Here is a 24,878-nt window from a genome sequence, read left to right on the forward strand (position 1 = left end):
GGGAACCGCAGAGAACGGGTGGTCGGACCACCCGTTCCTGCTGGGACCCACTAAGGGACCTCGGAATAGGGCGGTAAGGGTTTACGGCACCGGCATCCTTACCGGTGCCCGTAAACCCTTACTGCCCAACTCGGAATGACCCCCTTTGTCTTCACTTTTTTCGTAACTACACACGACCCTGATGCCATCTTCATCACCGAGACCTGGCTGACACTGACCTCCACCCACATCCTTGCCCCTGATGGCTACAGCATCCAACACAGAGACCGGCTGAACAAGACAGGTGGAGGACTCACAGTCATCCATAAGACCTTGTGGGCCTGCAGCAGACTTGACAATGGCACCTTCGAAGTCCTCTCCTTCCACTTCCCGGTCTCCCCGACTGGCAGTCATCTTTCACCTCAGACCACCCAATCCCAACACCGCCTTCACCAGAGACTTCACTGACCTGGTGACCACAAAGTCCCTCAGGCACGCCAACAACATCTTCCTAGGCGACTTCAACCTCCCAGGCAACCAAACTGATGAAGGTAGTTCTCCTCAGCCTTCTCGATACCCTCAGCATCACAAAGCAAATGAAAGACCCAACACACGAGAAAGCTAACATCCTCGACCTAATCATCACTGCACTGCCTTCCCCCCACTTCAGTTCTCTTCTCCCGCTTGACTTGTCTGACCACCTGTCCGTGCCTTTCAACATCCTGAACACCACCCCAGTCAAGCACTCCAGGCAGAAACCCATCAGACAAACCTTTAGGTCCTTCAAGAACTTCCGGGCGGAAGCCCTCAAGGAAGACCTCAGCAACCTCAACCTCACATGGACCGAACACCCACAACCTAACTGCAACTCTCTACTGGAAACACTCAACGCCACCCTCTCAGTCTCTATCGAACGACACTCGCCTCTGGAACAATGCACCTGCAAACCGAAACCATCAGTAGCAGGGTACAATAAAAGAACTCAACCTCAGCAAAAGAGTAATCAGGAAACAAGAGAAAACCTTGTGCTGCTCCAGGACTGCATCTGACCCGGCGCTCCTCAAGGAAGTCAGAGCAAACCGCTGACAACTAATCAACTCAGCCAAGGTCTCCTACTATTAGAACACCATAGCAGAAGCTGACAACAAAAGCAGAGCCCTCTCAAAAGCAGTGAAGCACTGCATCAACCCGCTACCTGACCCTGCCCTACCACACTCCATCGCAATAATCCACCGCCATCAACACCTTCTTCATCAACAAAATCAGCAAGATTCACCAGCACATAGACATCAGTTTTGCATCCATAGACCCACCTTAAGTCCCTCCTCGCAAAATCTCCACACCCTGGACAACATTCAAAACAATCTCTACAGAGGACCTGGTAGAACCCTGGCCGCTCTCAAAGCCACATCGTATACAGACACCATCCTCCCAGCATCCATCCTGAAGCCCCTACAGCAGAAACTCTCCTTCCCTACCTGGAGATCATCAAGAACTCCATAACGCAAGGCACCTTCCCATCAACCCTAAACAAGGACAAATCCTCCCTCTACTAAAGGAACCCACTCTGGATCCTGACCACCTAGCTAACTGTCGCTCCTTCACCCATCTTCCCTTTCTAGGTAAGATCATCGAGAAAGCGGTAGCCGTGCAACTGCAACAACACATCGACACCAACACATTGACACAAACAATCTCTTCCAAACCTACCAAACTGGGTTACGACCTAGATGCAGCACGGATATGGCAACTATACAGGTGGTCGACAATGCCTTCAACATCTTTGATGACAGCCACCCCTGCCTCCTGGTTCTTCTCGACCTCTTGGCTGCTTTCGAGACAGTAGACCACCAGGCACTGACGGACACCCTACATAGGCGCATGGGGATCAGCAAACTTATCCTACGCTGGTTCAAGTCCTACCTCGCCAACTGCGAGCAGTTTGTTCAGACGGACTCCTCTAGATCATCAATGCTACCCGTCGCCTGTGGAGTCCTGCAGGGTTCCATCATCTCCCCAGTGATCTCCAATCTATACATGGAGCAGCTGGGAGCCCTCCTAGCCACACACAACATCCACATGCACCAATACACTGATGAGACACAGCTGTAGCTCAAGATCGACTACATCAAGGACATCCTAAGGCTCATAACCTGCCTCTTGATGATCCAGTCTTGGATGTACAGTGCATACCTTAAGCTCACCCCCTCCAATACCAAATTCCTACTCGTCACCAGGAACACTGAACACAAAGACATACAGACCTGGCTATCAGCCATGAACCCTGAGGGCTTCACACCTGAGCTCACCTCCTACCCCAAGTCCCTCGGGATCCACATTGATAAACACCTCTCCTTCAAGACACACAAAGCTAAGAAAACTCAGTCAACTTGGTATCAGCTCTCCCTCTCAGCTCTGCCTCTGGACAACTTTAGATCCATTGTTCAAGCACTTTTGCTATCCCACCTGGATTGGGGTGATGCCCTCCTCTAAGGCCTCCTGTCGTCCTCACTTGTGCCCATGAGAAGTGTTCTAAACACGGCCGCATTAAGGGTCTACGCAGATAAAACCACATCCTCCCGTCGCTCGTTGACCTTCAATGGCTCCCACTGCACACAGGAATCACCTTCAAGTCTTGCTGCATCATCTATAAGGCAGTTGCCCTCAAGTTACCCAGCTACCTCACAGAGAAACTCAGAAGCCAGGACACATGCAGATTTGAAATCCTGCAAAATGGAAAGGACCAGAAAACAAGCCTTCTCTTCCTATGCCCCTAGACTATGGAACCTCCTCCCTGCCAGCATCAGACTCGCCCCCACGCTCCTACAATTCAGAAAAGAACTTAAGACCCACCTCTTCAAGGAGCCTCACCTCCTCAACAGCTAGGCCATTATGTGCCCCCCCCCGCGCCACCTGACTCGCTAGACGCTGTCTGCCCCTAATCCCTGCCACCCAGCACAGCTGTACCCCTCCTCTGTGCCCCTCTCTATCCTGCCCCCTGCTGCATATCTGTTCTGTTGTTACCTCTGAAAAACACTCAGTTATGCATCTGTATTGTTGTATAACTCAATAAAGCGTACTGTTGTATAACTCTGTAAAGCGATCTGTTGCTTTTCAAAGCTAGGTCAGCGGTCAATAAATACCATAATAACAGTTTGTCTTTTCTCCTTTCCTCTGTGTTAATTCCACTGTGCCTCTCCTCTCTGTATATTTGTTTGTTTGTTTATTTATTTCTATAGCACACCGAACCCGGAGGTATCTGGGCACATTAGAGCAAGTTACAAATATTACAAATAGGCAAGACACAGATTACAGAATGCAAGGAAGTACGTTACAACAGTGAGTAGAGCAGTAGGATACAGACAATGAGTAAGATACAGGCAGTGAATAGGTCGTGCTAACAAAGAGTTTGTGTACAGTAGGTAACCTTAGTGGTATTGAGCTCCTATTCTCGAGGTTGGTCCTTCACAGTTAGCCAAGTAATGGCTTTTCTTCTGAAGTTGGTGAAGGACTGGGTCATCTTGAGGGAGGATGAGAGTTCAAATGCCTTTGAATGCATATCCCAACAATCCTAGAGTTTGAAATCAGGCAGAAGGTGTCTTTTGTATTGAGAGGACAAAAATAGGACTGGAGTTAAGTCATCTAGTACCTACCTGCAGTCCTGCACATTGTTAACTCGAGTGTTGCTGCAACGCTGAACAGGTCCTCTAGTAACCTGTCTGTCCTTTGTGCCGGTCCGTCAGTCCTTAATGTCGTAAAAAACAGGAGACAGCAATGAGCGAGAATGAGCTCCTACCATCAGTCGCTAATGAATTAAAAGGGACCTTGTTATTTCCATACTCAATAAAATGTACCTGGTGAGGGTGTGGAAATCAAACAAGTGGAGTGATTTAAATAGAAATATGAAATGTGTGTCTTCAATTTGTGGTGTGTTTTTCCACTTTTAATTTTTCGGTTTGTCACTCAAAGAAATTACACTTTTCCAGAGGTGTTGTTCAGGCCCACCAGTGCAAATTGTGGGATGGTCAAATACTTAATGAAAGGAAAATGCTTCTGGATTCCAGGCCAGATTAATCAGAGTGATCCAAAGACTTAACAAGGATTTCCATCCACTCAATTCCTCATTCTTCCTGCCCAAGTGGGTAAGGGGAGGCAGAGTCAGACTGGTGATTTCTGCCCTGAAGGGCCTTAGCACGATCAGCCCATAGATGCCCTTTTGCTGGAGCCAGAAACTCACATTGAACTTAGCCTACGAAGAGAAAATAACCAGTTTTGTTAATGTAGAATGAAAAAAATGAATAAATAATGACTCCATTTTCTGGGGCCATTCTAGTGTGAACAAATGTCAAGGTCTTCTTGACTCCCTGAAGTACTTGGTCCCAGTACAGTGTGGCTTCCGGCACATTCATTGGAGATCTAGATATTGTTAGTGGTGGCAGTGGTACCATGCTAATTCTATTAGAATTACAATTACCTGCTGTATTTGGCAGTGCATCACTGTACATTGCTACAATGATTGAAGGCTTAATAGTGGGTTTCAATTTCTCCTTATAAATGGTTTTGATCCTTTTTGGAGATAAGAAACCACCAAGCAAATTTGGCCAATTTTTCTAGCCAGTCCATTTTGTGTTGGAGAGACTGACAACATATTACTGCATTCATATTAATCACTATATCGCATATTCATTTAGCATTATTGAAGGGTATAAATCTGAGACTCATAAATACACGGAGGACACCGAGTCATATATACCAGCATCTTCTTCATCTGACTGGATTTCTCGATTTGCAGAATGTCTTTCTGGCAATGTTTGTACGAGAAGAACCAGACTCCAACTCATTGCTGGTATTGTCAGCCTCACTGCCAAGAACTCTTGGACTTCTCATCAGAAAAAGCACCACTCTTCTTCCGTAATCCAGTCGCACACCAACCCGGGGTAAAGAAGTGAAGCATACAATGAAAAATTGCTAGGAGCAAATGCAACTGGTTAAATCCATTCCACTTTCTTTGTGGAGTAAAGATAGTGTTTTGGTAGTAGGGGATCTGATCAATGTCAGAATGGAAGACAAGCATTCTATATGTCAAGCTTTCTGACTATTCGTACGCTCGGACTCAAGGGACTTAAATAGGTGTGACAACATTTCAGCTTCTTGCTAACCCTTACACCAACATTTGATTCAACGTGCCCTCTGTGGTCTTTAATGTTTTTTTTTTAGACCTGTCCTCTGTATCCTTAACGGAAGATTAGGAACTATATCACATGCACACTTTTACAATATGTTGATCAAAATCTTGTGACTGTTGGTCCTCTAGATTATAATTAGGGGAGTGTGAGATGAAGGCGAAGTAAAAAGAGAGAAATTGTGGGAGGGGAAAATGTGGGAGGGGAAATGTGGACGTGTATTTTCAAAACAGCATTATTGAAGTCAATAATTTATTGAAAAAGAGCAAACCAGAAATGATTACTAATGCTATTTAAGCAGCCAAAATTAACACATTTCACTGCAGTAGATGCTCCCAGCCACCAAGATTCTGAGTCCCAACTATACTGGTTTTACTCAAACGGAGGTACTTTACCACGGTTACCATTCCACAGTAAAGGTAGCCAAAGGTCACATTGGACTGGAATTGGAGCTGGGTAGCATGGTAAAAGCAGGGGGAGATGAAAAATGGGGCAGAAGAGGGTAGTGTGATTAATCTAATGATGTAAATAAGTGGTAAATATCTTAGGGCTTATACAAATAGCAGTGGCGACATGCACATGTCTGATATGTGGAAACTTTTATTGCTTGTAAATAATCAAAACTTAATATTCCATATGATGAATTTAGTTTAGTTATTTATAACAGAATTGATGGTATCTGGTTTTAACTTTTGTTTTTATATCTTGTACTTTTATCTGACGTGTTATGATGTTTTTATGACCTTGAATTGTGGAACGTTCTCTTATATGTAAAGCCTTAATTGGCTGTATACATATTAAATAAATAATAATTAATTTAATGATGCCATCACTCCTTTCCCTGGGATAGCCTCTTCCCATGTGGCCAGGGGATGGCAGCCGCTACCTGATCCTGACCCTGGGAGGACCACATGGGGGGAGCGGACCCGCAGAGAATGATATTTTATCATTGGAGGAAATTGCATTCTCCTTTCCCCCTTTCCATTTTAAGGATGTTCCTTCTCTTCCCCATGCCTTAATGATGTATTGCAACCCTCGCCCTCAAACCCTTACAAGGTCCACGCCATACAGTCCCCAACATCTGACAGGGAGTGATCTGATAATAACTGAGAAGAGGAAGAGGCAGGCAGCAGTAGTGATTACTCCCAGTGAGATCCACTGTCAGCTTCCTCAACATCATACTAAAGACAATGCGACCACAACCGAGACAAGGAAGAAGACAGCAAGGAAAATGACTCGGACTGACAAGCAAACTGAGCTGTCTAGTCTTTGGAAGCTGCTCCGTTCTGCCAGGACGCTTAAATTCATGGCAGCTGACAGATTGGGAGAGACATGCAAAAGCTGGGCAACTCTGTAAGCCGTGCAGAGACCGAACGATCCACTTCGGGAGAGGGAAGCCGAGGCGAATACTTACAGCGTGAAGGGAAACCAAGCGTCAGAGGGCTTGACGCCTGTATCGTAGAAGCAGCGGGAGCCGTGCAGAGTGGAACCAAATGCAGAGGGCTGATAGGACGTACGCGGAGCCAACAAGCCGCACAGGGAATGAACGAAGAGGTGCGAGAAGCATCCAAAGCACTTGCTAAGCCCTGGAAAGCTATATGCGTTACTGCGGTGCTTAAGAATGCATGTCGCTCCATGAAAGTAAAAGAGGAAGGGCTGAATAAAACATTTGAAGGGTTTGACATGGTCTAAAGCATACCACAAATGGCTCGCTGAGTCCACGCCTTAAACGAGGAAATATACCAAAGTACGAATGTTGAAGCAAACATTGTGAAACCAGATTTTTAAAACAAACTTTATGAAACCAGAGGTGATATGTCAACAGTGAGCAAACATCACTTTGAGGGCGAAAAGAAAGATAAATGCACATAAGTATACAGGGCATAGTTGAAAGATTACAAAAGTCCTAGCAGGAGAGTATACCAGGCAAGTTGAAGCGTTGAAACCCTGGCAGAAGTGTATAACAGGGAAAGTTAAATGTTTGAAAGACTGCATCCAAGACCTGGCAGGAGTTCACCAGGCAATGTAGAAGGGTGTGTAATAAACTACAGTGGGAATATTGGAAAGAGAAACCTAAAGAGGATTCATGCCTTTGGGATTTTGAGTTGTTTTGAATAAGTAGGAATCTGGGAAAGGGAGTTATTGCCTGGAACTGTGAATATTATGCACTTGGAATGTTTTGGTTTGAATTGTGCCTTTTTCTTGGATTTGAACATCTGAACACTTTTTAGCATCAGAGACAACACCCTTTGCACCTCCGAGTTAGTTTTGAGTGAGAGGGCCAGAAGAGGATTAGGGACACAGGACATATTTTGCTTTGGACATCTTGACAAAGGACAGACCCTTAGTTTTTGGTTGAGGTATGGAAATACCTCCTAGGTTAGGGACAGTAAGGCATTTTCCAACCCTCTTTAAGTTGAATGACATGCATTACTTACCGTAATAGAATGTATGAAGATTGTATCTGCTTAGATTCACATGCTGTGCATAAAGTCTGACCTCTAGTGGTAATCACAGAGTATTGCATCTTGCCTTTCGAGGATCGAAAGGGGATGTCGCCATGGGCGTGCCTGTAACACTATCCCTAACGTGATGTGTAGTGTACCTAAAATCCCTCACTCGTCGAGGTCCCTCCGATTGTATTTTTTCTGTTTAGTTATTTCCAGATAATATATGACTGCCCTGCGCACATGAAGTGTGTGTAGGCATCTTTCTGCCACACCAGTGGGGTTCTGGAAGAATGTGGGTAGTTCTATTGACTGATTCACATGGAAGGACTTGTAGCTCACTGACTCTCCTAATTGAAGTGACTGCCACTAGGAAGGCGGTCTTGTAAGTGAGTGCTTTGAGGCTCGCCTTGTGCATATGTTCAAAGGGAGAGACCATTAGTCTAGTTAATACCACATTTAGGTCCCATCCAGGAGCCGGGTTAGAAATAGGGGGATGAATTCTTTTAACCCCTTCTACATGAAAACTTTAATTACTGGGATCTTCCACCATGACACCTTTCGCTGGGACGTGGTATAGGCTGAAAGTGCAGCTAAGTGTACCTTCAGGGCATTAAAAACTAGACTGAGTCTAGTAGGTGAATCAGATTTAGTTTATTCATTTATAGTTTATTCATTTATATTGCGCGCCAGACCCAAAGGTATGAGGGCGCAGGAGCAGTAAGGTCATTCTCAGCGTGGTTACATTGCTGAGTACATTACAATATGAGTAGGATAGCAGCCAATGGCATTGATGCTCTTGGAACTGCACCAGATGATGAAGCGTTTCCATTCATTGGAATAGCAATGTCTGGTGTTAGGCTTTCTTGCTTCTCTAAGTATATCCATACATCTCTGAGGAACTTGGAGATGCCTGAACTCTATGACCTCAGGAGCCAGGCCGCTAAATTGAGAGTCTGCAGGCATGCATGAAGTGTTTCCCCCTTGTCCTGTGATAGCATGTTGTATGGGCAAGGTAGTTTCATCGAAGGAGAGAGCGACATCTCCATCAGATGCGAGAACCAGGGTTGGCGCACCCACATCAGGGCGACCAATATCATGGTGACTGGTTCCTGGTGCATCTTGTGCACTATCTTGTTAAGTAGGGGAGTCGGGGGAGAAAAGCGTAAACACATTTCCCTGACCATGTTATCCAGAGACCGTTCCCCTCGAATCGGTTCTGAGGGTACCTGGAGGTGTAATCTGGGCATTGTGAGTTCTCCAGGGTTGCGAAAAAGTTGATCTCTGGGAAGCCCCATTCTGCGAAAACGTTAGTCGCTATTCGTACTCTATGGGTAGCGGGAAGTCTCTGCTGAACACGTCCACCAGAAGATTGCGTTCCCCTGGAACGTGTTGAGACAGGAGGAACATCTTGTGATTGAGAGCCCACTTCCAAATGTTCTGGGACAGTTTGGATAGCCCTGGAGAGTGAGTGCCTCCTTGCTTGTTCAGGTAGTACATGACTGTGGTGCTGTCCGTGGGGACCAGTACTGTCTTTCCCTGCAACTGTGTCTGAAAAGCCTGCAGAGCTTTGAACACCACTAACAGCTCCAACAGGTTTATGTGGTTGGATGCTACTGCTGGGGACCAAACGCTGTGCGCCGTCTGCTGAAGGAGGTGAGCTCCCCACCCGTGAGAGATGCGTCCGTCGTGAGAGTGACTTCTACTGCGGGGTGGTGAAGGTTTTGCCCTTCAAGAGGTTTACCCTCAACCACCACTGCAGAGAGAGAACGAGGGCTTCAGAGACAACCACTAGATCATCCCATTGTCCGCTGGCCTGACACCACTGGCTGTTGAGCCACTCTTGCATGAGGCGCATGAGCAAATGTGCGTGAGGGACCAAATAAATGCAGGATGCCATCATCCCTAACAGTCGCATGGCCTTGCATACCGTCACCTCTCGACTGGATACATATTGAGTGATCTGAAACAGCATGTTTTGAACCCTCTCGTTGGAGGGGAAGACAAGGCCATCTTGTGTCCGAATTAGGGCCGCCAGAAACTGTGTGACTTGGCTGGGGTCTAGGCTGGATTTCTTCTCGTTTATGGAGAATCCCAGACTGAAGAGTAGGTCTATCGTCCTTTGGGTGTTTGACAGGCATGTTCCGTAAGAGTTCCCTGTTATGAGCCAGCCGTCAAGGTAAGGATAAACTGGAATGGATTGCCTGTGCAGGAGAGCTGCTGCAACTGCTAGCACCTTTGTAAATACTCTTGGGGCTGAGGCAATGCCGGAGGGAAGGACCTTGAACTGATAGTGTTTGTTCTCTATCATGAACCTTAGATATTTCCTGCGTGCCGGCAACATTGAAATATGAAAGTATGCATCTTTCATTTCCAATGTTGCCATGTAATCCCCCTGTGTTAGTAGAAGGATTACTTCTTGCAGCGTTATCATTCAAATCTTTTGTGGTTTGACAAATGTGTTCACTTGGCGCAAGTCTAGCACAGGCCGCATGGTGAGATCCTTTTTGAGTACAAGGAAGTGCACTAAATAAATACCCTTGTTTACCTGTAGAACGGGGACGACTTTGATTGCGCCCTGTTCCTGCAGGATCTCAACCTCTTGCAGCATGATCTTCAGGTGTTCCAGTGTTAGACGCCTGGACTTCTGTGGTCTGAATCGAGGTGGCCCGCTGAACTCGATGCAATAACCGTGGGTGACGGTCTTGAGCACCCACTGGTCTGTGGCAATCCCCTCCCATGCGTGTAAGAATGATGTTACCCGTCCCCCGACCGGGGAGGGGTAGGAGGGGACCCGGATCTGCAAGTCATTTCTGATTGGAGGCCAGGGAGCTTCTATGGGTGGCACTGCGACCCCTTCCTTTACCACAGCGCTGTTCTTTAGGCGGAAACTTATTTGAGGCAGCAGACCCCTGTCCTGGGGACCATGTGTTACCCATTCCATATTGGTTATGTGGGGAACGTGGGTAGGAGCAGCGAGAACTCCCACCTCGCTGCTGAAAGGGCCTTTGAGTGATTGGTTTAAAGATTTCAAAGTCTCATGTTCTTTTTTGGCAGTTTCTAGCGCCTCATCTACAGCTTTACCAAACAGGTTAGATTCCTCCACCGGTTTGTTGATGAGAGACGCTTGTGTCTCCAGCTTGAACCCTGAGTTTTTTAACCAGGCGTGCCTCTTTAAAAGGGTACCTTGGGCCAAGTTCTCCCTGCTGTCTCTGCAACATCTAGGGTGTTCTTAAGGGTATTATGATTTACCTGTCTACCCTCTGATACAACCGTGAGCAAACGTTAACATACTGGTTCGAGGACCTCCTGCAGGCCCTCCTGTAGCAGGTTCCACTGAAGGTTGCAATAGCTGGCCAACACCGTGGAATTGTTGGCAATCCTAGTGGAATAAGCTGCCGCAGTAGTGACACACTTTCCTAGGGCATACAGTTTTTTGCCGTCCTTGTCCGGCGGTGCCTCACCCATGGACAAGGGTACCCCCGCTCTCTTTCTAGTTGTAGTGACCACGAGGGAATCTGGGGTGACATGTCCCCAAATGTAGAGAGGGTCTGTATCGGAGGGGAGAAAAAGTTTCTCCACCCGTGGGTTCACAGCTCTTGTCTGTGAAGGTGTCAGTACAGAAGGGATAGCCTGACATGCAGGTGGCTTCTTCGGAATATCCTCCACGATGTCAGAGTCTTGTACTGCTTCTTGCGTGGCTATTTGAAAATGTTTGGCTGCTTTTTCAGAATAGCATTAAATGCCATCTGATCATCTATGGGAGATGCCTGTAGCAGAGGTGGGGAGGCGGGAGGATCCATGCATATTGTGTCAGGATCTGGGGTATTGGTAGGTGACAACCATGGTGGGTTATCCACCAGTGGCTCATCTCCCTAATCTGGGGCCTGGTCAGTGGGATCCTCAAAGGGATCATCTTCTTGTAAAAAGGGGTCTTGAGGAATCTCTTCCTGATCCGCCAGGTCAAAGACCTCCTCATGAAGGGGGCAGGAGGTCTTCTGAAATTTAGACACTGTGGGGTAAAGGTCCTCCTCACTAGGCCTTTTAGGCGTGGTAAACTTTTCTGAAAAGTCCACCAACTTTGCAAGCATATTCATACACCCCTCAAACCCATCCCTGGTCCATAAAGAGGAGCCATAGGGGTGCAGAGGGGGGAAGGGCTTCTCTTGGGGATCTAACTGCTTAGAACATCAAGATTTATCTGAGAGAGTTTTAGATAAAGGCTGGGGGCTTTCAGAATAGTATTCCTGCCTTTCCCGACGTGTAGACGTGTCTTTCGATCTGTCTTTGGGCTTATTGGCTGACAAAACATTCTTTGTGAGACTCTCGCGGATGTTCAGCATCTCTGGGAGGGGTTTCGGCTGTTCAAGCGGATTCGCTGTAGATTTCAACGTCGCCGGAACCTTATGCCTTCGGCGTGTTCTTAAGAGGCGTTTCGACAGCCTTCTGAATTTTGGTGCTGATGCCCTTGTCAGTGGAGTGCCCGGACGCATGCCGCTTACGCGGGGAGGGCTGCCGACCGCATGGATCAGCGGGTTCAGTCGAGGAGCTCGGTGCACCTGTTGGTATCTTGGACCGTCCCGACGAATACGTCGAGGCAGTACGGGGGTACACTGCTTGCCTTTATGAGCTGCGGGATGTATACTTCCCACAGCAGAACCATCGGCCTGCCTGCCTGCCGGGGCCAGGAACGGATGGGTCGGAGCGTGGCCGTGAAAGGTTGATGGAATCCGTATCGGAGCCACAGGCGTCGCTTAACTCCTTGTCACTCTCGGCGCCTGTGACGGCGGGTGAGCTACCCTCGTGGCCTAGGCCGCCCACCGTTTAACTTAACGCTCTTTGATCACCTTAGGACGCAAGAGCTGACAAGACCGACAGGATACCTCGTGGTGATCTCGAGGGAGACACTTATTCATACATGCCAACATTCCGAGGCACCTGCAAGGGAGATTTCGTCAGAGACATCGGGAGACATGCGTTTTCCCATAGGAATGCATTGGAGCTAGAATTATTTTAGGTGGGAGAACGAGAAAAATAGGAATATTTTTCACTGAAAAATCGGGAGTCTCCCGCCTAAATCCAGAGGGTTGGCATGTATGCTTATTGCACCTCCGGTGCGTGTCCTTTCTAAGGGTACTTGCCTTTACAAGAAGGGCAAATTTTAAAAGGTGTCCTGTCCATAGCTTAGGTTCATAGCAACGGCAAAACCAGAGGGGCAAAGAGAGGGGAGAAGGAAATACATTCTAGAAAGAAATGGAAAACCCCAGACCCCACTCTCCCTACTGTATAGGCCGGCTAGAAGGCCCGGCCATGCAGTCGACAGCTTCGACCGGAGCACCAGGTGTCGAAGTCTGGGGTTGTCTTCCACTGTCTTCGGCGGTGGCAGATAAGTAGTCATCGATGAAGGGGACAAATATATAAACAACCAGAGGTCAAGGAGAAAGAATTAAATTTGCAATGTGTAAGGCAAACAGCTAGCTGTGCAGATAAAAACAATCTGAGGGACCTTGACGCGTGATGTATTTTGGGTACAGTACACGTCACGTTAGGGATAGTGTTACAGGCACGCCCATGTCGACGTCCCCTTTCGATTCTCGAAAGACAAGATATATTACTCCGCCATTCTAAGCAGATTCACAAGCATCAGAAAAAAGTGAATGACCTAAACTATGAGTCCTCTGTGTCCGCGTCTCATTCCTGGCTGCTCGCAGCAGACAGGGTAGAGGGATAACCAGAGTAGCGGTGTTTGCCCCTGGGCATTTAATAATACAAATAAAAAATGAGGGTGACTCAGATTTCCCTGTTAAAGTGCCATAACTCCGCTCCCCCATCAGCGCAGCTGTCCTGGCACGCCTGCGACAGGATCGGACTGGTGCAGACCACAGCTCCAGGAGCAGCGAAGATGCTGGATGGACAGAGAAAGAAATTTAAGGCAGGCCAGGGATAGATTGAGGGGGAGCTGACAAGGAGCACAGAGTAGCCATGGCTTTAAGGGACAGAGGGGAGCAGACAGGAGCAAAAAACAGTGATTGTGGAGTCACATAGTGCGAGAACATGACCAGCGCTAACCTGATCCCAATTCGGTACAAGAATAACAAAGGCTAGAGGCACTCAGAGAACATAGATTATGGTTACGGGGAGAGGAAAAGACCACCCAGTATTGGAAAACTCCAAGGTCCCCTTTCTCAGTACTAGTGATGTGATGTGGAGAAAACACCAGTATAGCACACTTCTCCCACCAAACCTTCTCTTTGTATGGTGTATCTAAAATCTGTGTACCCCACAATGAAGAGAAAAAGCAGTGCTCACTGCTAATTATGGGCAGGGCACCACCAGTAATATGGCTTTCACCCACCGGCGGGGGCAGACATGGCCGTAACGGCCCGCCAGCCCAAGCCATGGTAGGCCCAAGAGACTCCCTGTTGCCTCCGCACATTAAAAAAATAAAATAATTGCCTCCCGGGGAAGGGACTCGGGTGGCTGAAACCATGGGTGGAGAATGTATATTCTCACCCAATGTTCCATCCACCTGATTGGCTAATGGCCCTTTCCCGGGTGCGAATGCAAAATAGGTGCTTTCGTTAATGACAGAGGTTGGAAGGAAAATAAATATTTCCTCTTCATTTCAGACACTTTTTCATCAAGGGGTTGCACTCCATATTTTGCCCAGGTCTTCTTTCCCTCATGCTCCTCTTACCCCTAACTATCGCCAGAGCTACATCTTTTCTTTTTACCGTCTTCTCTGCTTTCTGTATATATGTCGCTGTCCTCTGTTCCACCAGCCAGTCTGGACCAAACGATTCTGCTTACAGGTTGCAGCGACTTCTGCATTGTCCTACACTCTCCTCATTGTGGTTGCAAATGCTATTTTAATAATATTTTATTCCTGTGCTCATTTTCCTACTTATTACCTTTATTTAGATGTTTTACAATTTCATTTTTGTGTTGGCTGATATATTTGAACAGCAATAAAATGTTCAATATCATTTCATTTGTTAGTTGGTTTTTATGTGAGTTAGCATTATTACTGTACTGTACTTATTTATATGATGCAACCATCATCTGTACACCATCATTCCAAAAATCTCTCTAAAGGCAAGGGAGACTATTCATAGAAATTAAACCTTTATACCGGTTCATGGCGTGCTGTAAGTAATTGGAGGTATGTCTATTTTAGCAAGGACAGGCACGGGAATATGAGAAGGAGTAAAAGGATAACCGTGGGATGTGTTCTGCCTTTTTTACCCTATCAAATTGCACTTTTTGTTTCTATTTGCTTCACTCATCGTGAAGGGTATGTGGACTTCTGAAATCATAGAGCCTGAATGATAGAGTCACTATCTCAGCCATTTTAAAAACGATACCCACACTGGAAGATCTGTTGTTTGAGGGATAATTGAGTCAACACTTCTTCTAAGGCACAACAAATAAGTGGCTTCATGCCTGACAAGAAAGGGGCCAAAGATCCATTTTAGCGAGGCAGGTGCCACCATCTACCACAATATGCATGCTGTGACAATCACACAGGCTTATATAAGGCCTTAGTACCCCTGAAACCCGCTGCAATGAAGCCTCACACTTTGGATTGAACTGACTGGATTTTGACCTCGAAAGATCCAGCACAGAGACATGTTTAGAGCTGAACCCAGTTGGACATAGACTGTGAACTTACTTCGACTGTAAGCCTGAAATAAATGTAGCAGGAGTGTTTTCTTTTTGTGTCAACTCTTTATTGTTTTCATTAGTAATAAGGTTTCCTAGCAGGTCAAGCAGTGATGCTTTTGGAACAGCATACCCGAACAGAAAACCCAGTAAGCATGAAGAAGTGATTTAAAACTAAACTGAAGACTAAACTAAACTTGTGATCTACCCGTCAAGTTCTTCAGGACAAGAAATGCCCTTGGAAAGCATTGCCAGTCACTGGTGTAGATCGTATGCCGATAGGAGCCCTGTGTTGTGTAAAACTGATGATCTCTCTTGCAAAGTCTGTTGGAGACTCAGAGGGCCTCATTACGACCCAGGCGGTAAGTTACCGCCTGGGTCGTACCTTTACCACCATGGCGTAAACTTTGGTGGTTGGCGGACTTACCGCCCCATTCCGAGGTCGGCGGGGCGGTAAGTCCCCAATCCCCATTTACCCTTCCCCATTCCCATTTTTGCCCCATAGGGCATAATGGGAGTGGGGAAGGCGTTAATTACGCCACCGTAAATTACGGTGGCGTAATTAACAACACGGTCCCTTAGCGCCATGGATTTTAACACCTGCTAAAAGCAGGTGTTAAATCCGCCATGGCGCTAAGGGACCTCGGAATCAGGCGGTAAGGGTCGGCGCTGTTTACGCTGCCGTAAACCCCTTACCGCCTGAGTCGTAATGAGGCCCTGTCCTTTCGGACATCTACATTGTGATAGAGGTACAATTAGATGACTTTCCATTGCACGTGATGCGTTCTTCCCCCAGCCACACCTCTGAACATGCACAGATTTTGGTGGGATTTAGTGAGCATAATACCTCCAAGATATTGATCAACACCACTGATCTGTTCAGGGGTATAATTGCGTCTAGGGCAGGGATCTGAAACCTACAGCTCTCCAGATGTTTTGAACTTTGACTCCCATGATTCCTCACCATTGACTATGTTGGCTCAGCCTGAAGGGAGTTTCAGTGCAAAACATCTGGAGAGCCAAAGGTTGCAGACCCCTGGTATAGGGTGTAACACATGAATCTGGTGAGGAATTCCCACAACAGGAGTGTTTTCCACCCCTTACTTTCCACTGTAACCTGCTCCTAACACTTTTAGGTACTGACAAGAGTCCAGCTCTGTTTTACTAGGGACAGAGTATTTAATTATATCTGTAATCATCTTAGGTTAGTTAAGACAAGTGTAAAAATACAGACACACATTCTGGGGATCCCCTTGTATGATAAAGAAGAACACGATACTTACCCCTGGTAACGTTCTGTCGACTGGATGTTCCTCCCACGTATTCCTTATCTTATATTTCCAATTTCCAGCTTAGCTGCTTCTGGAATAATTTTCAGCAGAGGGTGCTACGCGTCGATGCCTGTCGACTCGATGTCCCTCGGTGGCCTCCGCCTTGATGTCGACGTCACCAAAGGTATATGTAGTGTGCGCAGCGTCCGTTGGCTTCAGTTCCATTTTTACGAATACAGGATTTATCCCATACCTGACAGTTACTCCTCCTGAGAGAGCACAGACTGCAATAGCAAAGGAAATGCTACTGCGGGGTAGGTTGGGAGGGTCGATAAGGAATACGTGAGAGGAAAATCTAGTTGAAAGAACATTACCAGGGGTAAGTAACTTGTTCTTCGAATGGATTGTGTCCTCCCACGTATTCCTTATTTTATGATAGACTCCCAAAGCAGTTTCTAGTGTTTCTAGAGGAGTGATTTAGAATTTGTGTGACAATTTAGTAGTATTCATGGATTTGTGTGCACAGAATGCAACACTGCCTTACCAAATAAGCCTTCCTGGCCCGAAGAAGAGTGCAAGCTATAATGTTTGGTGAAAGTATGCACGGAGGACCATGTGGCAGCCGCACAAATATCTTTTAGTGGTACTCCCCTCTGTAATGCAGATGAAGACGCCATGCCTCTGGACGAATGAGCCCGAAGGCCTTCTGGAGGATCTTTTCCCGCCAGTTTGTAGCATTCAGATATTGCCAGTATTATCCATATGGATAATGTCCATTTAGTAATAGCCATACCCAACTTGTGGCAAAAGTAACCAACAAAAAGTTGTCCCGCTTGTCTTATTCTTGCCATACTGGAAATATAGAAGCTTAGTGCACATTTAGGATCAAACCTGTGTAGTCTCTCCTCTTCCTTCCCAGGGTGCCGAGGAGGGTAAAATTATGGTAATGTAATTTTCTGAGTCAGATGGAATTCTGGTACAATTTTGGGTAAAAAAAGGTGGGTTTCACCTTAAGGACTTGTCCTTATAACAAATTATGTATGGAGGCTTGCAGGACAAAGCCTGAAGTTCACTCACCCTTGGTGCAGATGTAATGGCTACTAAAAAGATGTCAGCCTCAAAGGACAGGAGTGCAAAGGCTTGAAAGGATCACACATCATGAATTTTAAGACCAAATTGAGATCCCAAACCGGGACTTGAAAAGGGATCAGAGGGAACACATTTGTCAATTCCTTCAGGAACTGTTTATTAGTGCACTTAAATATAGAGAGCGCTGCAAGATATCCTTTAAAAGTACCAATCTGGAGCCCTAGATTAGCTAGGTGTAACAGAAAGGATAGCACTGCAGGTGCATTGCATGTAAATGGGTCAACATTCTGAGCTCTACACCGCTGCAGAATTTGTTCCAATGGCAGCGGTACAAAGACTTAGTTGCTGGCCTTCTGACCCGAAAGCAAAATCTCCATTACGTCATCCGGGAGATCCCAATCCTTGTATTTCAGCCCCTCAGACATCATGCGTAAAGTATGAGTGTCTTGATCTCTGGATGGAGAACCCGAGCCTCCTCTCGTGAGAGAAGGTCCTCTCTTTGCAGAAGACGTATTGGAGGGCAGATGAGACATGTCCAGAAAGTCCGGGTACCACATCCTCCTGGCCCAATTCGGAGCAATTAGGATCATGGATTTCCCAAACTTTCTCAACCTCCTGATGACTTGAGGAATGACGGGGACTGGAGGAAACGTGTACAGGAGTGGCAACGCCCAGTCCACCACAAATGCGTCTCCTAGAGCTCCTCTTGGGGGAAATCCCTGGAGCAGAACAGCTCGCACTTCCGCTTGACACTGGTCGTGAACAGATCTACTTGAGGGGTTACCAAAAGGGAGAAGATCTCTCAAAGGACTTTCTGAGTTAGTTCACGCTCATGGGAGACTGTGCTCTGCCTGCTCAGAGCATCCGCCGCCGTGTTCTCCACTCAGGCTAGGTGAACTGCTGATAGGTAGATCCCTTCTTGAATTGCCAAGTACGGGAGCTGCATTGCCTCTCTGCACAGCGGTAGTGACCCTACACCTCCTATTTTGTTGAGGTGGTACATGGCCACTGTGTTGTCTGTCATTATCGGGACATTCCTTCCCCGTACAAAAGGCAGAAAGGCATCGAGCGCTAGTCTGATTGCCCTCAGCTCCAAAAGGTTGATGTGTAATTTGGACTCCGATGGAGACCAATGACCGTTGATTGTCAGATCGTTGGTGTGGGCTCCCCACCCTGTGAGTGAGGTGTCCGTCACTACTGTTATCTCCAGCCATGATTACCAAAAAGGTTCTCCTTTCAGAATGTTTTCCTGGCAGGCCCACCACCAAAGGTCTTGTGAGACTCTGCTTGGAATATGTAGGAGGGCTGATATCCTTGTTGCAAATTGGGACCACTGAGTCCTGAGAGCCCATTGGAGAGATCTGATTCTCAGGCAAGCCTCTGGCACCAGAAAAATGCAGGGTGCCATAAGGCCGAGCAACCTTAGAAAGTCAAAGGCTGGGAGATGTTGGCCACTCTGGAATTTGGTGACCATCTGCAGAATGTCTTGAGCCTTCACCTCTGGTGGCGAGGCTTTTCCCAGGGATGCATCCAGGACTGCTTCAATTAATTGGAGCCTTTGAGATGGTATCATCTGAGACTTCTTGAAGTTGAGGGAGAAGCCCAGTCTGTGAAGGGAGTGACATGTGGAGCTGAGATGTTCCAGGGCCTCTTCGGGAGAACTGGTCCTGATCAGCCATGTAGGGGTAGACGTGAATCCCCCGTCTCCTGAGACTCGCTGCCACCACCGCCATTAACTTGGTGAAAACCCTTGGGGCGGAGGTCAGTCCAAATGGCAGAACTCGAAACTGATGAGAACCGCCAACGGCGAACCTCAGGTACTGTCTATGCTTGTGATGGATTGGCACATGAAAGTAAGCATCCTGAAGGTCCAATGATACCATCCAGTCCTGAAGCTGGAGGGCCTGAAGGATCTGGGAAAGGGTAATCATCTTGAACTTGTCCATCCTGAGGAACTTGTTCAAGTCTCTTAAGTCCAAGATGGGTCTCAATCCTCAGTCCTTTTTTTGGAATTAGAAAATACGGGGAGTACCAACCCTTGTTCCTCTTTGCTACAGGTACTGGTTCTATAGCACCTTTCTCTAGCAGGGTTAATATTTCCTGCATAAGGAGCGAATCTGGAACATTAAAAGAGCTGTACCCCGGTGGATGACTGGCTTTTTTAGAAAGGGAAGGCAGTAACTTTGGGCAACTGTTTCCAATTCCCGTGCATCTAAAATGATAACCTGTCATTCTGTCAGATGCTGTGACAGTCTGCCTCCCACTGCAGTCTTGTGAACTAAGTCCTCAGAGAGGTTTTGGGGCGGCTGACAAAGTGGCTGATGGCAAAGTAGCCACTGCTGAGGTGGTCTTAGTACCTCTTCCCCGTCCACCACAGGGGAATCTTCTTTGGCCTCTTTGAACTGACTGTCCTCTGCCTCTTCCAAATGTGGAGTAGTGACGAAAGGACCTACCACTCCAGGGCATACCTGTGGGTCGATCGCAGCACCAAGGGATTCGGCTGCTGCCTTCGAAGTTTGTAGTTTCTCCAGGCTTTCATCAGCCTTGCTACCGAACAAATGAGTGCCGTCAAAGGGCATGTTAAGTAGTCTGGATTGTACATCTGGAGCAAATCCTGGCTTTCTCAACTAGGTAAACCTGCGCGTAACTGTGCTAGCCGACATTGCTATGCTGATACTGTCTGCAGAGTTGGGACCAGTCTGGAGGGATTCACACATAGCGTCCTTTCCATCCTTGACTATTTTTAAAAACCTGTCTCGCTCTTCCCCTTGGGGGATATGCTCAGACGCCATGGATATACACTCCCAAAGGGTGCGAGTGAACCTAGCCAACGTGCACGTGGCAATTGCAGATTTCAGGGCCATACTTACAGCAGAAAAACCTTTTTAGGCTAGAGTGTTCCAACGCTTATCACCCTATCAGGAGGAATAGTAGGGTAGGCATTTTGTCTAGTGGTTGAGGTGGCAGCTTGCACCACCAGACTCTCCAGAGTTGAGTGTTTTGATAAATAATAGGGATCAATGCTCGACACCCTGTACTTGGAGGTCAGCTTCTTGTTGACAGCTGGATTGAGTTCAGGTGCCTCCCAATTAGCTGTATGGAATGGACCAATTGGGTCTTCCTGAGGACCTCTGTCCAGAATGTCGGTTAAGTCATCCTGTTCAAAAACTGGACATGGTTTAGCCCATCCCATATATTCCAATTCTCTTGACATCAACTGCCTGTAGGTAACCTCTGTGTGATCAGATGGATCTGACCTGCCAAGCTCTACCTCTGGTGAGATGTCCAAATGCTGACATCATGCAGGCACTCTTGAAGATCCTTTATTTTAGATTCTTCTGAAATTAGGGCCTCAGGGACTGATGGCGTGCCATATTGGAGGCCAAAATGTCTAGACTCATCTGAAGATGGCTCAATGGAGGAAAGCGATTTGAAAAAGTCAGCCATGGGCAAAGGGGTATATGTTTTCTCCAAAATACCCGATGGGGTCATAATATTTGTCGACAAAGGTGCTGAAATTGTCGACGTTGACGGCTTCGATGGCTACGTCGGAGACTTTGACGCCTGTAACATCGAGGAGCTTGAAGCCTGATTTGTCGATGGCCCTTCCTTAGTTTTTGGCGTCAATGACGGGTCTTTGGCCACCGGTTGCATTGATAAAGAGTCTCTTGGCACCAATGACTCAGTCCTCGAAGGGACTTTTCCTCGACTCGAGGGATCCTTACACCACTCTCGAGGAGTTCTGCCTGGTGGGCCCGAAGGTGAACAGGTCTTATGCTTATCAGGTCTTTCGACCGGAGCATGGCTTTTGAGTGTACTCGAGGGGGTCAAGGCCGCATTCTCGAACACCTTCATCATTTTAAGCCTAAACTCTTCCCACTCGGCAGGTGAGGCAGTTTTATTTGGGCATACGACCCGTTCCGGAGAGGAACTCAAAGACATCAAAGATGGCGACCTGCAACACTGTTTAATCAAATGTCTAGACGATGACTAATGGTGGGAAACCCTTTGCGATCGGGATCGTTTATTTTTCTTACGGCGAGGAGGAACAGTTCTCGACTCATCCGAAGTTTGTTTTTTCGACAGAGTTGAAGAGGATTTATGGGTCCTACCTGCCGCAAGTTTCCTTCTGCGCTCTCCCAGGGCTTTCAATGTCATGGACAGGCAGTCCTCACACTCTGATGAAGGATGAGCGCATCTCAGACACCACAAGCATATTCTGTGGGGTCTGTAACAGACATCTTCGAACCGCAGTCACAGCATTTTTTGTAACCCGACTTCGGAGTAGAAGACGCTGATGACAAAGCCATCTTTCAAAGATTTTTCCTCTAAGATTTCGCGAAGATTAGTCCAAGATTTCTCTTCACAAGGAACAAAGCGTACCGTAACCGAAGCGTTAGCATGGAAAAACACAACTGAAGCCAATGGACGCTGTGCATGCTACATATACCTTCGATGACTTCGACATCAAGACGGAGGCCTCTGAAGGACATCGAGTCAACAGGCATCGATGCGCAGCGCCCTCTGCTGACATTTTTTTTATGAAGCAGCTAAGCTGGATATTGGAAAGATCATAAGATAAGGAATACGTCGGAGGACACAATCCATTTGAAATGAATGCTCTTGGCGTCCCATGTTCCTGACGAGGGCACCCTGCGCCTCTCATGACCTGAGGAGAGTACTCTGAGCATGCCATGATATTTTAAAGTGAACTCAAGGAATCATAGAATACTCAGGCAAGTACTCTGTGCATCTCATGAAATCGAAGAGGGTAATTGGTGCATCCCATGACACTTAGGGGGGAATTTGGGCATTCCATGACAATGAGGGTACTCTGGGCAGCACATGAAATTTAGGAGGGCACTTTGGTAATCTCAAGACAAGAACTCTGGACATTGCATGAAATCGAGGATGGTACTTTGGTGCTTAGGGCATCCCGTTATATTTCAGGGGGGTGGTAATCCTTTTTAAATGAGTAGAATGCTCTGGGCATTACTGCGATAATTAAAATGGAGCTCTTAACATGCTGTGACAGTGTGATGGCAGTTTGAGGCATGCCATGAACCTGAGGACGGCACTCTAGTCCTTTTGTGATACTAAGAAGGGTGCAGAGGGTATTTGAATTCACGGAGAAAGCAATTTAAGAGTCCAATGAAACTAAGCATTAGGCTTTTTATTCATGCATCAGAATTGTCAAGTGAGAAACTAATGAGGGTTTAGAGGTCTGAGAAAATGAACTTCCTTTAAAGACTGAAACATACCTCATTCCAAAACGGCTGTCCAATCTCTGCCTCCTCAGCGGTTTCGTAGCAGCAGATCACCCTGCCGTCACTGGGTAACGACAGAGCCATGCTCAGAGTAAGATAAGTCACGGTGTCACCTGCATAAGAGGGGAAAGGTGAGGTAAGTCAGGGAATCATTTGCATAAGAGAGGGGGATGAGGTAAATCATGGGTTACAAAGACAAAAGTTTGGAAATCCACACAAGCAAGGTTAGGTTATTGAAGGAATCACGCTGACAAGTGGAGGAAGGTGATGTAAGCCAAGGGACCTACCGCCACAAGAGGGGGTGGACAGAAAGTCAGAGAATCAACTTCAAAAGTGAGAGAGAGGAGCTAAGTCATGGGGTGACCTGCACAAGAAGAAAGGTGTGAACTAAGTAGTGGATTAATGTGCACACTTTGAGGGAGGTGATATAAGTAAGTCCCAGAGGCAGCTCCACAAAAGTAGGAAGGTGAGGCCACGCATGAAGATAACCGCAGAAGATAAGGAAAGCTTTTTTGTGCATGCAATCCACCGCTATCAAGGCCCATATGTGACCACTCCTTCTCGCTTACACTTTGACTCCTGCTTTCTATCTCTGCTGCAGTTCACGTTTTGCCTTCCTCTCTTTCCTCCCTTTCTCTCTCCCTTCCTTTTCCTCACTTGCCCCAACAGTCTCTGCTCTTTTAACTGTTATACTTCTGTTTATCCCTCTATCTCCTGATGTCTTTCTTCTTATTTTCCACCTATGACTATGTCTACCTTTACCATTCCTTTCCTTGTTTCGGCTTTGCATTTTCCCTAGCCATCACCACTTTTTATATACTGAATCTGTATAGCTTTCTCTTCTCCACTTTTATCCTCGGTCACAAAGCTGAGCAGGATCAACAACAAGCAGACAGACTGATATACCTTCAGTAGAGTTTTAGTGATATTTACAGACTAGGGCCAAAATAATGACAGAAGGCAAACAATGTTCAACAACAGCAATAGTATAGCTTCCCCTATGGACCAACTTAGTAATATTCCAGAACGTCCACAGAACACCTTCTTCTTGAGCTCCATCTAATAGGGTTCAGTAAATACTCTTTGAACTTTATCATTTTTGGCCCTGCAAATCTTAATCCGTGTCTCGTTCCGGAGACAGTAATAGATTTGCTTTCACACACAGACCTGGAGTTTAAAAATGCCCCATCACTTCTTTCCTTTTCCTGGTTTTGGAGAATCTGGCCATCTGCTTCTTTTCCTGCTACTATCAGAAGATCTTTCCCATTTCCTAAGCGCCCAAGTGCCCCCGCATGCTAGGCCTCCAATGGTCCAGAGCTAGGGTCTGGGAGCCTGGAAAGCATACAGAGAGTCCACCATATAATGGCCAAACCAGCATCCTATCCTTTGCCTTGTTTGCTGCTAACCTGACCAGGTCACCTGGCTTCGTTCCCCAAAACCCAAACCTTTTCAACCTTCTCAATGGTCCACAACAATCACATCCTAAGCGTTCTTTCTCACTCCGCATTTCCACTCACATGCCTTTTTCTCCTGTACTTTTCTAACTCAACCTCTTAGGCTAGGCCTTTCTACTATATGTTGTGCACTTCCTGTAGGATTCAAGGTCCTGGTTTTGTCTCCTGAAACTCTGTCCTTGTCTTCCTCCTCAATGACTTGTAACAGGTTGTCTCTTCAACTGCCTCATCATTGATCACCTTGCTTCGATCTCCTGCCTGTAGATCAACAGTCCTCCTAACCTCCTTTTCATTGATTTCTTTAGTTTCGGTCTGAAGGTTTCTCAAAACCTCCTCTGTTGTACTTATTCCTGCCACTTTCCACTTAATATTCCCCCATACTCCCTCACTGGTTGTTCGTCCTTCCAACTCCAATCCTCCTCACACCTCTTAACAATCTACTCTCCAGCATACCCTCCATCACCCCTCTCGTATCTCCAACCAACCTCATCCTCCTCAGGAGGATTTACAATTTTCCACCAACACG

At 46.8% G+C, this 24,878-nt stretch overlaps 1 protein-coding gene across 1 annotated transcript in view; it reads right to left on the reverse strand.

Annotated features, from left to right (window-relative positions):
* COMTD1 (catechol-O-methyltransferase domain containing 1) overlaps positions 1-24,878 on the reverse strand; it is a 307,178-nt gene that overhangs the window by 180,898 nt on the left and 101,402 nt on the right. Inside the window, exon 4 of the mRNA XM_069610981.1 lies at positions 22,893-23,011. Coding sequence (XP_069467082.1) covers positions 22,893-23,011 — 119 coding nt within the window. The remainder of the gene's footprint in view (positions 1-22,892; positions 23,012-24,878) is intronic.

Source organism: Ambystoma mexicanum, chromosome 8, assembly GCF_040938575.1.
Source record: "Ambystoma mexicanum isolate Mex_15411 chromosome 8, UKY_AmexF1_1, whole genome shotgun sequence".
In the NCBI taxonomy this organism is placed as follows: domain Eukaryota; kingdom Metazoa; phylum Chordata; class Amphibia; order Caudata; family Ambystomatidae; genus Ambystoma; species Ambystoma mexicanum.